Source organism: Aethalodelphis obliquidens, unplaced genomic scaffold (genome assembly GCF_003676395.1).
Source record: "Aethalodelphis obliquidens isolate GAN/ISIS:26980383/991018 unplaced genomic scaffold, ASM367639v1 scaffold39, whole genome shotgun sequence".
Lineage (NCBI taxonomy): Eukaryota > Metazoa > Chordata > Mammalia > Artiodactyla > Delphinidae > Aethalodelphis > Aethalodelphis obliquidens.
Window position 1 is genome coordinate 8,938,102 of NW_020837983.1, and position 18,749 is coordinate 8,956,850.

An 18,749-nucleotide genomic window follows, 5' to 3' on the forward strand; every position below is an offset into this window, starting at 1 on the left:
GGCATGGACATATATACACCACCAAATGTAAAACAGATAGCTAGTGGGAAGCAGCCTCATAGCACAGGGAGATCAGCTCGGTGCTTTGTGTCCACCTGGAGGGTGGGAGGGAGATGCAAGAGGGAGGGGATATGGGGATATATGTATGTGTATAGCTGATTCACTTTGTTATACAGCAGAAACTAACACAGCATTGCAAAGCAATTACACTCCAATAAAGATGTTAAAAAAAAAAAGACTACAGGAACAAAAAGCAGATCAGCGGTGGCCAGAGATTAAGTGTGGAGAGAGGGGTGACTATAAACACACAGCAGGACTGGGTGTTGGGGGGTGTGGGGCTGTCTGTTCTATATCTTGATTTTGGTGGTACTCACAAGACTTTATACACTTGTCAAAAGTCTTAGAACTGTACACCCCAAAATGTGAAGTTTTCTGTACATAAATTTAAAAAGAAAGTGCACTGAATCTTATTAAATAGGCTTCGATAAGAAATGGAGTTTGGAGAAAGAAAAAAAAAGTGATGGGCCAAATTTCAGCCTTGTAAGTGTCAAAATGCAGGTAAATCTTAGCAAATTTGGAGCAAAAAATGTTTACTTGGTCTCTTTTAAATATCAATGGTAGCAAATGAACTTTGGAAAAGGACAATATCTATATCAACATTTAAACCATTCTACACGTATTTTGTGTCACTAATGGAGACTAGGAAAGGAAGGAGTGCAGGCCTTCCTAGATGTAGGCCTTGATCTAGATGTTTATTTTGTATCCTTTGGACACATACGGACTATTTGGGGTGGAGGGGGAATGGAGTTAGTTGACAGTCATTTTCCTAAACAGAGTTTTGTTTTCAAACAATCTTTAAATGTTTTTAACAAATTTCATTTGCATACAAACACAACCAGTTACCAAATAGATTTCTTTTTGGCAAAAGAGAGAACTACTTCTTCCCATTACTATAAAAATTTTAAGTAGTATCTTTATTTCTATAATTATGACTTTTCATCAGATAGATTTCAAACTCGTGAGTTTTATATTGAAAATATTTAGGGAGAAAAGAAAAACACAAAAGAGAGGATCTGCTTTATACAGAAAGAGGTAACACAAGATTTTAGTTCTAAGATGAAAATGCTTAGATCCATTCTCAAACCACAGCTAACACTTCTTTTACTAGTATCTGTTAAGAATCCATTCCATGGGCTTCCCTGGTGGCGCAGTGGTTGAGAGTCTGCCTGCCGATGCAGGGGACATGGGTTTGTGCCCCGGTCCGGGAAGATCCCACATGCTGCGGAGCAGCTGGGCCCGTGAGCCATGGCCGCTGAGCCTGCGTGTCCAGAGCCTGTGCTCCGCAACGGGAGAGGCCACAACAGTGAGAGGCCCGCGTACCACAAAAAAAAAGAATCTATTCCAATGAAAAACTTCATCAACAGAGTACTTCATTTGTGGATTTTATTAGGTTATCGTCAATACAATACAGATTTAATTTTATGTGTCACTATACAAATGCAGCAATGTCATTTTAAAATCATTTGAATCGTATTTTAGAGCCTAGTTTAAAAAAAAAAAGAAAAAGGAGGACGGGAGAGTGATACTACACCATGAATGAAATATTCAGTAATCAGAGATGGAAATAAGACTTTATAGCTGAGCTAATACATTAAAAGACGGAAGTCTACATCTGGTTTCAATACTGGTATGAATTCATTGGCAAATTTAAAAAGAATCCCATTGTACAAAAACAAAAAGATGGTTTTGATAGGCTTTAGTCCTCTGGTTACTTTTGTTTCTAGAGTCATATGATTAGTACAATAATATGATACATTTAATATGTCACTGTGTATATGGTTTTGATAAAAATGCACCCACCAAGGAGTCTCAAGAGCACATGCACAAGCTGTTTTAAAATACACATACTGCCTTAATGTTTTTACTTTAGTAAAAACAAATTCAAGGGAGGCTTTGTAAGTTCATACAAAATTAAGAATTTTAACTTTCTAAAAATGAATCTTTGACAATCTTAGCTAAATCCTGCCTGTTTGACATAATTATTTATGCATATAAAATAATACATTAATTCTATATTTAGTACTTACTATCTATTAAGGAAACAAACCAAAAAATGAGACATAGTTCCCCTTTTCAAATGCCATAGACAGACAGATAACTATAGAAACTTTATTATCAAATTTTAAGTTTTAACTTGCACAGTGACTTTTCATGAAGTTTTGAAAACCATTTGAGCAAAACTCACCAGCGTAATCCTCACATGGTCTTTTAAGGCCTGGATCAAATCTCACCTCTTTCAAGAAATCACCCTTTATTCCCCAAGTAAGGATTTATCTGTCCAGTGATGATAATGATAATATCAACAACTCACACTTACTGAGTTTTTACTATACCAGCCACATTACACGTATCATTTCATTTAATATCCAAACACAAAAACAGACGGTAGGCACCAACAAAATTTACTGAGAGCCTGTTATACTGTCCTTGCCTTCGTGGTGCTTGTAATTTAGTGGGGAAGGAAGGGAACAGGAACAAATAATTACAATATTAAAAAATGCCTGCTACAACAAGATTAGGTATAGGAGCACTCCAGGACAGCAGGTGATTAATCAGAACCAGTACTCTTTTTTTTTTTTTTTTTTGCGGTACGCGAACCTCTCACTGTTGTGGCCTCTCCCGTTGCAGAGCACAGGCTCCGGACGCGCAGGCTCAGCGGCCACAGCTCACGGGCCCAGCCACTCCGCGGCATGTGGGATCTTCCCAGACCGGGGCACGAACCCGTGTCCCCTGCATCGGCAGGCGGACTCTCAACCACTGCGCCACCAGGGAAGCCCAGAACCAGTACTCTTAAAATAAAATCCAAACCATATACTTTAACCCTCAAGGTCTTGAACGATACAGTTCTTGCAGCCTTGACAATCTCACCACAGCACTCTCCCCATACAAGGAAGTCTTCACAGAGGAGGTGACTTTTGAGCTGACTCTTGAAGAATGAACGAAGTTTGTCAGGAGACAAAAGAGGGAATGGAATACTAGGTATGTGTAAAGGGAATGGGCACACAAATAAACGAAATCCAGTACCAGTTCTTTGTGTCTGACTGTAACATGTATAGGAAAACAGTGCAGGAATGCAAAGGTAGGTTAGGGGTCAGTTCTGCTTTACGTGCCTACACATTTTTAAATGGAAAGATGGTATGATTGTACCTCAACTTTTAAGAAGGAAACTGTGACAGTAGACTCTCAGCCAAAGACTAAAAGTAGGTAAGCTAGTGTGGAGAATGTAATAATAAAATCATTTACAGCAGTAGTAGTAGTAGCAGCAGCAGCAACTGCAGTAGTAGCTAATAGGTATGTAAACTTGCTTAAAATCCCAATGGATTTTTTAGTCAAAATTTCTAATTTTGAGATGAAGTGATGTCAAAGCATGCAGTTAAGCAGGAAGGCACTGAAAGCAAAATCCAAAATTCTTTCTTTCATAATTCAAACTGAAACTGCCTAAGCACTAAAAAATAACATAGGGCTTAGGTAGCACCTCTCAACCAAAACAAAACAAAACAAAAAAAAGAAAGGAATTGTCATTAAAAATGAACATGCCCTCTAACCCAGTAATTCCATTTTTCAGGCATCCAATGGCCGTCACAACACAGGTATACCAATAAATACCTACGAAACTTTCCTGCAGCTTTGATTACAACAACAACAAAAATTGGTCAGTTGGAACTCATTTTATCCAAAGTACTGAAAAAAATACATTCTGTTATATACACACAGACCTATATGTACTGGTATGGGAAGATCTCTGAGATACATCAGAAGTTTAAAAAAAAAAAAGGCAAGGTATAGAACACCACATATGCAGTATAAATCCCTTGTTTAAAACAAAATATGCATACGTGTGTGCCGAAAGAAGCCACAAGAAACTAACTGACATCTCCTCCAGGAAGTAAAACTAAGGGCTGAGTAAGGAGACGCTAAGTTCCTCTTCTGTACTATTTGAAAGTTTTACAATGTGCTCATATTACTTTTTTTCCCCTTAATTTATATAATTAAAATGGGAGGAGTTTACACATTCTAAAAGTTTAAAGAATTATGCAATACTGTTTTAAAAGATCTCCATCTAAAACTGTTAAAATTAGAGATTTGCTACCTAAGGAGCTGAATTTCCATTTTCTGGAAAATTAACTTACATACATTTCTTGACTTCCTAAGATTAAATAATATTTCACTGTATAAGACAACAATCTTTTAATATGTTTTTCTAATACTAGAGAATATCCACTATTTCAACAAATATCATAAAATTCTTAAATCACTAATAATTAAAATCTAAATCCCATCTTTTTAAGTTTTTGCCTTAATAGTAATAAAATACAATTTACATTTGTATAGAACTTTATAGGTTACAAAATGCTCTGACACTCATCATCTTTGTTCCTCACAAGAAAACACTGAGGTAGATAAGGCAAGTAATATGATATCAGATCCATTTTAGGATTAGGCCATCTGAAGTTTAAAGGAGTTACACAACGTACCAGGGTCACAGAGCTAACACATAACAACCCAGGAACTGATGTTTAGTTTTCTGATTCCACATCCACGAGTCCTTCCACTAAACCACATCATTCCAAATAACCACTGTCACAGTGCGCTATGGGTCAGGCTTATGACAGGGAGGGAGGGCTCATCGTAGATCTGGCAGTGACGGGCAGTCTGCCAGGAGAGGAATGTACGATATAAAAATAAAGTGCACGAAGGTGGGCCTGACTTACGAAAGGGAAATAGAACTGGGAGAAATGCCAAGAAATATAGCAACTAAGGTGAAGACTGGGCAGCTTACCAATAAGGGAAGCCAAGGAAATACTTTTGTAAGTTTAATTTACTTAGTTAAGGTAGAAGAGAAAGTCTATTGGAGGGACTATTTTGCAATGTGGAAAGATCATAAAGAAAAGTGTTTATAATCCAATCAAAAGATTTAGAAAAGATGTAATGGAGCGTGATGCATATGATGTATTTAATCAGAGATTAAGATGGGGCACATGATTGCTATGAAAAATTCTAAGGGTCTAATCCTACAGTGCATGGTCATGTTAATGCTGTGGCTTGGAACTTTAAGAGGCATGTGTGAAATACACTTAGAACTGAATCTCACTGTATGGGAGACACCAAATAAGGAGCAAGAATTACTTTCCATACAAAAGGACTCACTCTCCAAAGATTCTAGTATAGTACTGAACAGCAGTACCTGTTCAGGTTGAGAAAATCCTTATAAGAGAAGGGGCCATGGACACCACAACTAAAAACAGGGTTAGGCCACCATTGTCTAAATGAAACCATGGATCTGTAATCCTGAAAAGCAGACTTTCCAGAATTCTTACAGCAAACACTTACTGCTGACACAGAGGAGCAGGCTCCTTGAGATACAGCCCTTACTGTATCTTACTGTGACAAAAGGGAGAAAAGGTTGAGGTCCCCACAGTTTTAACTGCCACTGTTAACAGATACCTCTTCTAACACCGAACGTTCATTTTGGGAGTTATTTTAGAGTGTTTTGTATGCACGCGCGTGCGTGTGTTTTATTCTTGATGTATCTTGTTTTGATTTTAGGTTTGGTAAACACATAGATATACCTGTTATTTTGGGCCATTCGAACACCCATTCACCCTTCTCCTCCTAACATATCCTCATTTCCCTTTAGGGAATCACTACTTCCCCATCCTCAGGCCATGAATTCTAGCAGTCAGCTCCATCCTAGCTCCAGGTTAGACACATGTCCTAGAGCTAATCCAGTTACCCCATCACATTCCAATGGCCACAGAAAAAGGTACATGACCCATTCAGAAGCAGTGAGGTACAACACTGCTGGGTTTCAACTAGAAAGGTATAATCCAGGTAGCTGCTAGCAGCCATCTTGTCACTATAAGGTAAGAGTCTGAGAGTGGAGTCAATACAGAAGTATCAGGACAAAGAGACGAATCCAAGTAATTCCTTTCACCTTGAATCAAACCATGCATGAAACTAGCTCTGCAAAGATTTTTTGTTATGTGAGCAAATAAATTCCCTTCTTGGCTCAAGCCAGTTTAGGATGAGTTTTCTGTAATTTATAACCAAGAGTTGAAACTGATGTAGTAAATTTCAAGTAGATACCAAAAAGCGGGAGGTTCCTGGAAAAGAGGTCTGTATAAAGCACAAACTGGTGACCAACTCTAGAACTGCTAGAGGTTATTCCAAATATTTAACAGCATGAGATCTCTAAAGCTGATTTCTATTTTCTGCCCCCAAACAAAAGGGTTACAATAATAAGGGGTGGGAAAAGCAGAATAAACATGTCTTTTAAAAGGAACATGAATGCTTTTTTAAAGTCCTCTTTTTGCCTTCTTTTTCCTAGTACCACCTGCCCCGGCCAATAAATGTTTACTCCATTATATTAAAACTGCATTTAGATATCTAATTTTACAGAACTCCTCAAATGTTTCAGCATTCATTAGTTTTTATGACATACATGATACAATCAACACACGATGGTGACCAAAACCCCTTGCTAAAAATCAATGGTTTAGAGAAACTGGAGGAGTTAAGTAGCAATTTCTGAAATACCTAAATCTCAAAAGTAATACTTAAGCTTACATGCAAGGCTTTATCTGAACATCCATCAAGCTTCAGACTCCAACTGCTTTACAATCAAAATTTCTCTCCCTCTTACTCCTTCTTTCTTGGGAAAAACAATACATACATTTAATGGGGCCCTTAGGTATTCAACATGAGGAAAACACTGGAAAAAACAACAGAGCAACTCAGTAACTCCCTTCCACCCCTCACCACTCTATCTCATCCCACCCAAAAACAGGAAGGTTGAGGATATAAAATAGTCAAGGTTTTAAACAATAAAAAATTTATGGGACTCTTCTAGAAAAACAAAAATCTGCTCAACACAAAGTACATACATTAGAAAACATAACTAGAATATTTTAGCCATTATTATATACCAAAGGGCAGAGAAGGGTTTTCTTTCATGAAATCTGGATTGCAGATGTCTGGCAAAAAAAAAAAAAATTAATAATCTATCACAAAGTCCGACAACTAGTGATTCAAAATGAAAGCTTTCACTACTTACACCATATGTAAATATACATATACACAAGCTGCTTATAATCCCTTGATCTGAAGAGAAAGAGAACTGATACTCTACTGTGAAAATGGTCAGTGGGCAGACATTTTAAAATCCTTTCCCACATGAAAAGATTCCTGAAAAAGAGATCAGAAGACAACAGAAAAGCACTCAATATATGTGGAGTTATAAAGCCCGTATGAACTAGTATCTATTACACAAAGAGGGAACATGCAACAAGGTGATTAGGAAAGTCAAACATGCATTAGTCCAATAACACAGAGGCAAATATAAACCCTAAAAAGCACTTTATGGAACAGAAATCCACACATATCAAAAAGATGTCTATTATTAACGATTAAATAATATCAAACTTTGAAGCTCCAAATAAATCTTAAATCAGTAAGAAACTGGTATGCCTTCACTAAGGGAAAAAAATACCTGTCTGAAGTAGTACATAATTAACATCAAGGCAGAATATATATTTTTAAAATACAACAAATCAAACATTTACCAAAAAGACTATTATGTACAAGGCATTAATTCTAAGGGCACTAAAATAAAATATCTTAGTATATTCTGAATAGCACTGCCTGATTCTATTAAAGAAACTCTCACTGTACCTAAAAATGTAAGCTCTATCTCACAGAGCTTACATACCTCCCTCATTAACAATGATAATTCAGGGTACCAATGGTGAATGTTAGGATTCTGTCCTTGGTTCCATAGTCCTCTGTATTATTCCACCCAAACACATTATCTGATAATGTACACAATGCAAAGACACTCCCATCTATGTAAGTGAGAAGATAGGACGATGATGACGATAACAATGCAAATACATATAGGGCTTCTTTTGTACCAGGTGCTGTTCCTAGCACTTTACATATGTACAATCTTCAGAACAACTCGATGAAGTAGGGTAGTCTTCTTATCCCATTTAGCAAATGAAGAAAACGAGTCACAGAAAAGTTAAGAAACTTGCCCAAGTTCACACAACTAGTATGTAGCAGAGCCAGAATTCAAGACATTCTGGGCTCCAGACTCTATGCTTTTAACTTCTACAGTTCAATTCTAGCAGTCAGCTATAATTTCAACCCTTTCTTTCCCTCTAATCTACTTTACCACTCTATGATTCAGTTTCTCATCTGGAAAATGGGTCAATAATTGTTCTTACCTCACATAGTTGTTCAGTCCTTACACGAGGATTAAATGCAATAATCTATATAATGTGCTTGGCACATACCAGTACTACAGTAATAGCTATTACAGTATCTATCAAACGTCTGTCACTGGAGTTGAGAATCACTGCTATAAAACTAACAAAAAAAAAACTAACAATCGGTAAGAATTTACCAAGAATGGTCTCAATATGTCCTTCACAGTTCTAAAGTGATATCTGAATAAACCTGACTTTCCCAATTATTTCCATTATAAAATAACAAGCCACCACAAGCCTTCAGGTAAATAAATATACATAACTTAGGAACTGCTCTCTTCAGTCTGGAACTTCCTCTCCATTATTTTGTATTCCCTCAATGCCCCCTCCCCTGCTCCCCACCCAATCACAGAATACATCAATATTTCATCCTGGGAAAAGCAGACAATAATTTCTCGTATATAACAAACTGGACATTTATTGTGTTTTAAGACACAAACTTTAAGTTAGTATTTTAATGTCGTTTCCACCTGCACAGCTGGGTACCCTGAAAGGTTTCAACCAGAATGCTATTCTCAGAGTCTGCCTTCATCAAAGAGCTACAAAACTATGGAGACTCAAAGAACAGTAGCAATTCTCTAGACCCGGGTCTAGTGCTCATCAACATTTAAGTTTGCTCCTAATTTTCTGTTGTGACAACACTCTGGAACATTTCTCACTAACCAATTGTGCTAGGGTTTCTGTAAGGTACAGACAGAAGAGGAGAATAAGGTACAGATGGAAAAGGAGCATCATTGGATGGATCCTAGGGTGCTTATACATTCAACTTTACAATAGATTATCGAACTGTACTCCTCAAAGTAGCTGTGCTAATTTAAACACCTAAGAGTATAAAAGTATGTATAGGGAGGTAGGTGGGATGGGAAAGAGGAGATATCATTGATTCAGGTTCAAAAACTAACCTGAATTTGTAGTTAATTTGTTTAATTTGTCTTTCCTCCTTCTAAAATACAACTAAACTGATAGAAAAAAAATTTTTAATGAAAGAATCAGGGCTTCCCTGATGGCGCAGTGGCTAAGAATCCGCCTGCCAATGCAGGGGACATGGGTTCGAGCCCTGGTCCGGAAAGATCCCGCATGCCGAGGAGCAACTAAGCCCATGTGCCACAACTACTGAGCCTGCGCTCTAGAGACTGCGAGCCACAACTACTGAGCCTGTGTGCCACAACTACTGAAGCCCACACGCCTAGAGACCGTGTTCTGCAACAAGAGAAGCCACCGCAATGAGAAGCCCGCGCGCCGCAACAAAGAGTAGCCCCCGCTCACCGCAACTAGAGAAAGCCCGTGTGCAGCAACAAAGACCCAATGCAGCCAAAAATAAATAAAAATAAAAATAAATTAATTTTAAAAATAAAGAATCAGCACAGGAGAGTATAATAAATTTGGAAGTATTTCTATGAAGAGTCACAGGCAAGAGCAGGCAAAGAAGGGGTCTGCAACACAAGGAGTGATTACCAAGTAAACACCAAAGGGGCTCCAAGTTAGAATCATTGTGTAGGGAGGGCAGGAGCGAGAAGGGGAATGGAAAAGGTAGGTTAGCTTTCCCATGGAAGCTGAAAAGAAGAAAACAGAACAACACTTGGCTCCTCATCCCTACTCTATACATACAGATTACATGCAGTCTGGCATTTATCCCCAGGCCCCAAAAAAGGCAGGGGAGGGGAATGGCTAACAAACTGAACGAACCACCTCTGTGGGCACTTGCCCCTAAAGCCAGCTCCCAGTCAGTTCATCCTAACATTATACCTGCCAGGCAAAAAGCATCGTCCCAATGCTTCTGATGAGAGCTAGTCAGCCTTTCTGGTGGTCAGCCTGCCATGGGCAACACCAGGATCAAGCAACTGAAACAATAACCCCGGTGGAAATAAAGATGATTCAGAAAACAGAAAATAATTTTTTCAAAACTTATTTTTCTTAGAGTGATTAGAAAAGATTTTGCATCCATGCCTCAAGCATCAAGATGAAAAAGGAATAATCAAAAACATAAGAGTTCTTGTAAATTAAAATATAACTGCTGAAATAAAAAGTTCAGTTAGAAGAGTCAGAAAATAAAGTAGAAAAAAACTCACCCCCTACCCCACTGCCAAAAAGGAGACAGAAAATCTAGGAGGGAAAAAAAGAATAAAATTCAGGAGATTTCACCATCCAATGAATACAACAGAGGGGGAAACTATTGAAGAAATTTTTCCAAAGCTGAAGAAGACACAAGTGTTTATTTGAAAGGAACTACTGAGTGCTGAGCATAACTAATAAAAAGGACTCACACTCAGGCACATCCTCGTGAAATATCTTGCTCCTTATGCAACATCAGAAACATGAGAATACAGAAAAAAGTCTAAGAAGTTCTGGGGCAGGGGGAGACCTACAAATAAATAAGTCTCTGATAGGCATTAGCTATGTATAACGTTAGCAATGCTGGCTGCTAGAAGAAAATGGAGGGAAGCTACCACATCCCTGAGAGAAACTTACTTTCAATGTAAATTCTACATAGGCTACTATCAACCAGGTATGAAAACAAAATAAAGGCATTTTCAGATATGCAAGGATTCAAATAGTTGACCTCTTAACTCTTACACCTTGAAGAAGATAGTTGAGGAAGAATATGAAACAAGAGTGAAAAACCAAGGAAATAGGAAATATAGAAGAAAATGGTGGCACTAACCCAGGAGTCCAGTGAAAAGAAATTCCAAGGATGCAGCTCTACAGCAGACCTAAAAAGCAATGAGTCCACATTAGAACAAGAAATCAGGAAGCTCCAAAGAATGTCTTCTCAAAGAAGAATCACATAAATTCCAGGAAATAGATAAAATGAGTAAGAAGCTAGAAGACATTAGTGAAGTGATAAAGATGGCATATGCTGCTTCTTTCAACATGAAAAAAACAAAGGAAAAACAAAGGAAAAACAAAAAATTATGGTGCTAAGATCATGATCCTAACATAGATCCATCAAACTAATATATGACAATGATTTTGAGCAATTAAGTGTGAGAAAAGTAAATCCATTTAAACCAGATACCGGGAACATTTTCCTTCAGGTGATCTAGGAGTATGACACTGGACTTTTAAAGACGGAAGTATAATTTTAGCATATCATCGTTTTCCCTCCCAAGATGTCCTTTGCCCTCTCTTCTCTGAGTCATTCATTCATTCATTCATTCATGCATACAACAAATATTTACCCAGCATCCTGCATGTCAGGCACTGACCAAGGAGCAGAGATAGATCAGTGAACAAAGAAGACAAAACCATGCTCTTGTGGAGCCTGATTCTAATGACAGATGACTCCTCCTCTTCCAAGATCATGCTAAAGGTTCTCTCTCCTATGAAGCTTTCACTGAACTTCCATGTTAGGCTAAGTGCTTCTCCTTTACTGCCCCTAAAGAACTCTAACTCTTCATAGAATCAAATTTAGCTTTGTACGTATGCATTACCTCAACTAGTCTGCAAACAATGCAACAACAGCAACATTTATTAGAGTTATTTGTATCTCAAATGCATAGCACCAGGCCTAGATCAATAAATGTGTTTTGAACCTTTCTGTTCAACCAAAATGTAAATAAAACTGCCAAGTAAAATGTAAAGCACTGTACAAATGTTACTTATTATTTAACAGATGAGGAAGCTGAAGTCACCAGATTATAAAACTAGTTTGTGGAAGAGCCAAAACTAAAATCCACAGTGCTAGGCTGAATTAAAATAAATGGTCAAATCAGAAAATGGGCCAAAGTGGGAGAGACAAACCTTAGGCGTTTTCTTAGAACATTTCCAAATACACAATAAACGTCTAAGACATGGATTCTATTTCTTCCATATGTCAAGGCACAGCTTAAGAATTATGTAAAGATCATTTTGAAAGCCTGTAATCAAAAATATAATCTATCTTTAAAAAGCTTCAATTTCACAGAGTTGTCTATTTTTACTTTGCAGTATATCCTTGAAATGCATAAGTGTTTAGAAGTTAAATGGCATTTAACATAAAATATATTGGTTTTTAAAATATGTCCTCACAAGGAAACCTTCAAGCACACTTTTTATGGCCTTTCTTTGGTATATGTGATCATATCTGTTCAATAACCCACAACATTAATACTGAATAGTAGTAGCCATGCAAATTACAATTTATCTACAAAAATATAACACTGAATAGATGAGTAAGATTGTTTATATTCACAGAATAAGCAGCCAAGGAATTGATCCTGTTTCAGTTCAACAAACATTTATCAAAGGTTGCTAGATGCCAGTAGCTATTCCAGACACTTGTAATATTTCCAAGATGAATATATAAAAATTTCTGCCCTTGAGTGGCTTATAGTAGGGGAAAGCAACTGCAATTACTCTTCTCCTAAAGACTAAAAGCTAACTAATAATTAAATGTGATTTCCAAGTACAGGATACCACAGTAAGGTTATCTACACATAGGTTTCACCAAGCTCAAAAGATGGTTTTAAATACTGTAAAAAAAAAAAAAAAACATACATGATATCAGGACATGAGCTGTGTTTGTGGGTCTGATCACAGAAATCAGGCATTTAACTCACATATACTTACTTATAGATCCTTCAATACTTATAAACTGAAAGATTCAATGAATACTAACCAAATAGTGATTTTTACTCTAAATGCAACCAGAAGACTCAGAGAAACTTTTATCACCCACTGGAATATAGGAGGGTTTCACCTTCATCCTACCCCTAGTACTACTACCATTAATTACCACAATTACCATTCATTATCAGCTCAACTGCCAACAATCCAATCCCAACCCTTTGCTACTCAGGCTCAGTTCCAATCACTGGGAGTTCTAGTTAACCACCAAACTTAATTCTATGCCTTTATCTTTTCCTAGGCGTTTCCCAAAGGAAAAGTATAGGTCAGGGCATAAAACGATATGCCCTGAAAGAGATATTTTTAAATTCCTTAATATCTATGCTGACAATCAGATAACTGGCTTCTTGACTTTTTTTTTTTTTTTTTTTTGCGGTACACGGGCCTCTCACTGCTGTGGCCTCTCCCATTGCGGAGCACAGGCTCCGGACGCTCAGGCTCAGCGGCCATGGCTCACGGGCCCAACCACTCCGAGGCATGTAGGATCTTCCCGGACCAGGGCACGAACCCGTGTCCCCTGCATCGGCAGGCGGACTCTCAACCACTGCGCCACCAGGGAAACCCTGGCTTCTTGACTTTTAAAATGAAATGTGAAGTACTCATAAAACTATTAGCAAACTGTCAAGCAAACCTGCAAACTGGTAAGAAAAAGACCACCACCACCGACAACAACAAAAGGCAAAGGATAAGCACAAAAAGGAAATAAAAGAGCCAGTACACATATGACAAGATGCTCAATCTACCTAGCAGTCAAAGTATGTAAGATAATAATAACAGTAAAAGTTAGAATAATAATGGCAGCTAGAATTTATTGTGCTCTTTATGTAAGAGTGAATATGCAATAAAGACTTACCTAATTCATTAATCAACCAATTACCAAATAGATAAGAAACTACCTGGGAAAACAGGGGAAGTTTCAAGGAGGAGGTGATATTTGATCTAGTCCTTCATGGATACAAATTCACTAGGCAAAGACTGGTGGGTAGGGGAAACACTCAAAGGTGGGGGAGCAGTTGAGGCAAAAGCATATACCAAAACACCAAAATACAAATCTTAGTCAGATTTTCTTCCCTGTGCCTTTAATTTTCAAAGAAATACCTGATCAAAAAACAGATAGCAATCGAACTGAAAATCCAGAAGAGTTCATCCATGAGATTTCTTTCAAAGACAAGAATAATTCTACAAAAACTGTGTTACTTAGGTGGTTTTCCAAGAGTCATTCCTCTTAAAACAAATAAAAAATCTAAAAGAAATTGCCAACTTACAATTCTTTATCCAGCAAATGTATCGTTCAAAAATGAAGTGAGATAACATTTTCATACCAAAAAAAAAAAAGAGAGATCTTAACACCATCATACCCATATATAAGGAAACACTAAAGAACACTGTTCAGGCAACTGAGAAATGCAGAAAAGAGTAAAGAGCAATAAAAAGTAGAAATATAAACACTGACAACATAAAATAATAATAAGAATGCCTTGTGTTGTTTAAAATGTATATAGAATTGAAAGAAACAACAAAGCACGTAACAAAAGAGCATATAAAGCCAAAAAAAAAAGTTCCCATACTCTTAGAAAAAGATTGATTGTTAGTGACCATGAAAACAATTAACTGCTGGAGTTGAGTGTTAATAGATCAAGGACAACTGTTTCACTGGTCACATTTTTGAAAGCTAGCCAATCAGTAACAGCCACGCCTCTGAAATTCAAACAATCAAGATTATCACTCCATTGACCATTCCTATAAAATGATCAAATATTTACAATCTCCAGTGCTTAAAAAAAAAAAAGAGGATGATACATAGCCCCGTATACTGCCAACCTTCATAACAATGGTACTCTTTTTAAATAATACATAAATGAAGGAAAAGTAGCATAAGTAGCATAGAATATTCTTGAGATATAACAGGAGCTGTTATCAAGGCAACACCCAGAGGTAATACACCCACAGCTCCTGAGCCGTCTCGTGCAGCTCTGGGTTCTTCTTGTATCTGGGAATCAGACCCTTCCATGCCTCCCCAAGCCCAAGGGAAACCGTCCGTGAGAATAACAATTAGACTATTCCAAATGTATGATCCCCAAACATGTTAGGTGGATTCTGTCTTCTAAAAAAGAATGCAAATGGGATAAAATATTTCCTTTGATAACTGGTGAAGGAGATTCCTGAGGATAATTATCCCACCCATATCTAGCTTTTAGAACTGCAGTATACCTTCACGGTTTGTATTTATTAGCAACAAGAAATAAAGTACTTGGATCATATTCTTCCTCTGTACTCAAAATGGTAACATTAGCATTTAAATAAAGAAAACAGATTTTCCTTTTCACTCAGTTTTACTTCATATTCCTACTTGGTAATTTTAAATACCAAATACACTGAGTTTAGCCCTGGAACAGTTTTAAAACACTTCTCTAACTGGAGTATAATTATCTTCAATTAAAGCATTGTTCTGCCACTCAGGAGTCATCTGATTTACATAAATGTTAGTTAAGCACCATACAAATTCTAAACTATATAATTGGAATGTCACAAATCACTTAATCCATTTTGTCAAAACAGGGATTATTTTAACTTCTATCTCACTTCCTTTAAAAGAAATCCTATTTACTTTATTTTCTCTAACAGAAAAAAAAAAATTAGTAGGATAAACTTACAACGTACTTCCCCAATCAAACTTTAAAATGATTCTGGTTAACCACGAATTGACTCAAGTAGTTAAGTATTTTTCTGAATGTATTTTACTGAAACATGTCTGACTACATGTAATAAAGACATATAGTAATTGGGATACTGTTTCATGGAATTACAAATTATTTCACTGATTTATTATTCTTAGTCATTCACAGATTTTAAAAAGGTCACTTTGTCCTCATAAATTATGCAAGGAAACTAGGTGCATTGCTAGTCTAAACAATTTTGTAAACAGCTCTTTTACTGAGGGTTAAAAACATAGCCATAAAAAGTTATTATCAAAAAACAAATTTCACAAAGCTGAATTTACCAGGAAAAAAAAATTATAATCTAGCTCTATTACTTTCAAACACCCTGACAATATTTGGGAAAATAAGACAAAAATTGTTTTTCAGTTATTTTTAAGATTCAGAAACATAAAACTTCAACTGTTTACCAATCATAGGTTATAATGCAAAAAACAAGATAAAGAAATACTATGAATATTATGAACTTTAAATAAAATTCTAGCTATAACTTACTGAACTCATGTTAATAAAGAACATGCACACTGATTCCAAATGAAGAAGAGGAGTGCCATGGTAGTTTCTCGGTGACTAACCAAAAATTATCCTAATAAATAAATTAAACCATCATGACTCCCATATTTGCCATATGACAAATGGCAAATTTGTGACTTTGACTGATTCTCACACCTCATACTAGATCCCTTTACACAGAAAAACCTTTTCTTTTCTCACACTAATATTTTTCTTGTAACAAAACACTACCTAGTCAGATTCTAAACTATGAATCTTTACAAATGAGATTAGCAAAACAATTTAAAAATACTTACTGTTTTGTTTCGTAATCTAATTATGTCCGAGACAGAGCCAGCTCCACAGTACTCCATAACAATCCAGAGGTCTGTGTTCTTAAAGTAACTGCCATAGTACTTTACAACATATGGGCTAAAGAAAAATACATAGACAATTAAACTCAGTTAATTCCCAAAGAAAATTATTTCTTAATCCCAATTCAAAATATTTTCAACATTTCATAATGTTCCAATAAGTAAACTTAATGAGTAAACTACTATTGTACATGGAATTGTATCTATGTAGGGTTCACCAACTGTGTATAATTAGGCTTTAATTCACGGATGAAATTTTAACAGGATTACAAACCAGAGGAGGTCCAAATGTTTTGAGTGATTCCCAAGAAAATAAAGCTTTGTTTTGGCAAAGGACATACTCTTTAACATAAGGAACAAATGAAAATATTTTCCTTTAACTAAAGCATTTTAAATATAAATCTTCTAGGGACTTCCCTGGAGGCGCAGTGGTTAAGAATCCCCCTGCCAATGCAGGGGACATGGGTTCGAGCCCTGGTCTGGGAAGATCCCACATGCCGCGGAGCACCTAAGCCCATGCGCCACAACTACTGAGCCTGCGCTCTACAGCCTGCGAGCCACAATAACTGAGCCCACGTACCACAACTACTGAAGCCCACACGCCTAGAGCCTGTGCTCTGCAACAAGAGAAGCCACTGCAATGAGAAGCCCACGCACTGCAACGAAGAGCAGCCCCCTCTCTCTACAACTAGAGAAAAGCCCGCGCGCAGCAACGAAGACCCAACGCAGCCAAAAATAAATAAATAAATAAACTTATTTAAAAATATATATAAATCTTCTAAAGGATTTTGCATTCAGTCAAATATTAACACTCAACTTTACATTTCAATACTTTATATTTCAATGAGGCCAAAAAAATTTTTTTAATTCTCTTGTATTTTGGCCTTTAAAATCCTAGAGAAAAATAATTATAAGTTTTTTGCTTTAAATTCAGATAATTATAATTATTGACAATTTAAAATACTTCTGAGCTGAGGTTTCATGTGTTTCAGAGCAGAATAAACTATGTTGATAGCCGAGTTGTTTTTAGGAAAACTTAGAATGGGGCAAATGACCATTACAATTGATATTTATTAAGGGTATGCTATATATAGTGATGTGTAAAATATCTTGCTCAACTCAAAAAGACAGAATATCCACATTCACAGAATACATAAAAAGATGAAAAATACAAGGAAGCATAAAGTAGTACACAGCTTAAATACTACAAGAGCTCATAGGTAGAAGTGACCATGGCAGAGTCAACCTAGAGAACTTCGCAGAATCGGTGGAATTTGAATTATGGAAAAAAGGTTAAAACTTCAAGATATGGGTGTAGAAGAGAGATAAGAAGATTTGGAAAAGAGAAAGACCATGAGCAAAGGCAAGGGAAAAACCAAGAATGGCATGTTTATCATGAAAAGTGCCATCAGTGTAAGATAAATAAGACATAGGAATCAAACAAGCAAAAAAGAACAATGAAAAATGGAAAGTACTATAAAAGACCACATAAAGAGACTACCAAAAGAAGTGATTAAGAGAGGATGGTTGGGGAAAGACTTCTCAGTAAAGCCTTTGCAATCTTAACTAAGTCTTGAAGGCAAGGGTAGAGCAGATTGGTTAGAGCTTAAGGGCTTAAACTAAAACAGGTAGCTACAGGGCTAGAATTCAATCCTGTTTTATCCCTACTGCTCCTCTTGCACAGACTTGCTTCAGTCTCCTTGTCATAGTTTTCTCCCCCATTCTAATCTATGCTCCATATAGCTGACAAGTAACTTTCCTTTAAAACAAAAGTAAAGTAGGCTAATCATATTGCTCTCCTGATTAAAAAAAAGAAAAAAAAGCTCCAATGGCTCTCCACTACCAAAGGAAAAAAAGACAGAACTGCTTCATATCACATACATGACTTTTCAAAGTCTACCTCTCTACCCACATCTCTCGTTACTCCCCATCTCACACCTTAAATTTGCAGACAACACTCAACTTTGCTAGGTGTTGGGAATGGAAAGTATTATTAAGAGTTCATAAATATTCACTAAACCATTTAAAAGTGTTTCTTTACAAATGAATCTCATCCATAGAACCAAAACTTCAACTTACGGGAAACATAAAAAAGCTTTCTTTACATACACTTCTTTGGGTTATGAGTGCCTGTGTAGAAACCTTTATAGGAAGTACTGCTCTTACACCTGGCTGTGCATCAGAATCACCTGTGGCCCAGACCACACACCTTGGAGTTTCTAACTCAGCAGATG

General features: G+C 36.7%; 1 protein-coding gene across 2 annotated transcripts in view; it reads right to left on the reverse strand.

Annotated features, from left to right (window-relative positions):
- STK3 (serine/threonine kinase 3) overlaps nucleotides 1-18,749 on the reverse strand; it is a 321,732-nt gene that overhangs the window by 231,006 nt on the left and 71,977 nt on the right. For both annotated transcript variants that reach the window (XM_027131492.1, XM_027131491.1), the window contains exon 4: nucleotides 16,459-16,573. In XM_027131492.1, the coding sequence (XP_026987293.1) occupies nucleotides 16,459-16,573 (115 nt within the window). The remainder of the gene's footprint in view (nucleotides 1-16,458; nucleotides 16,574-18,749) is intronic.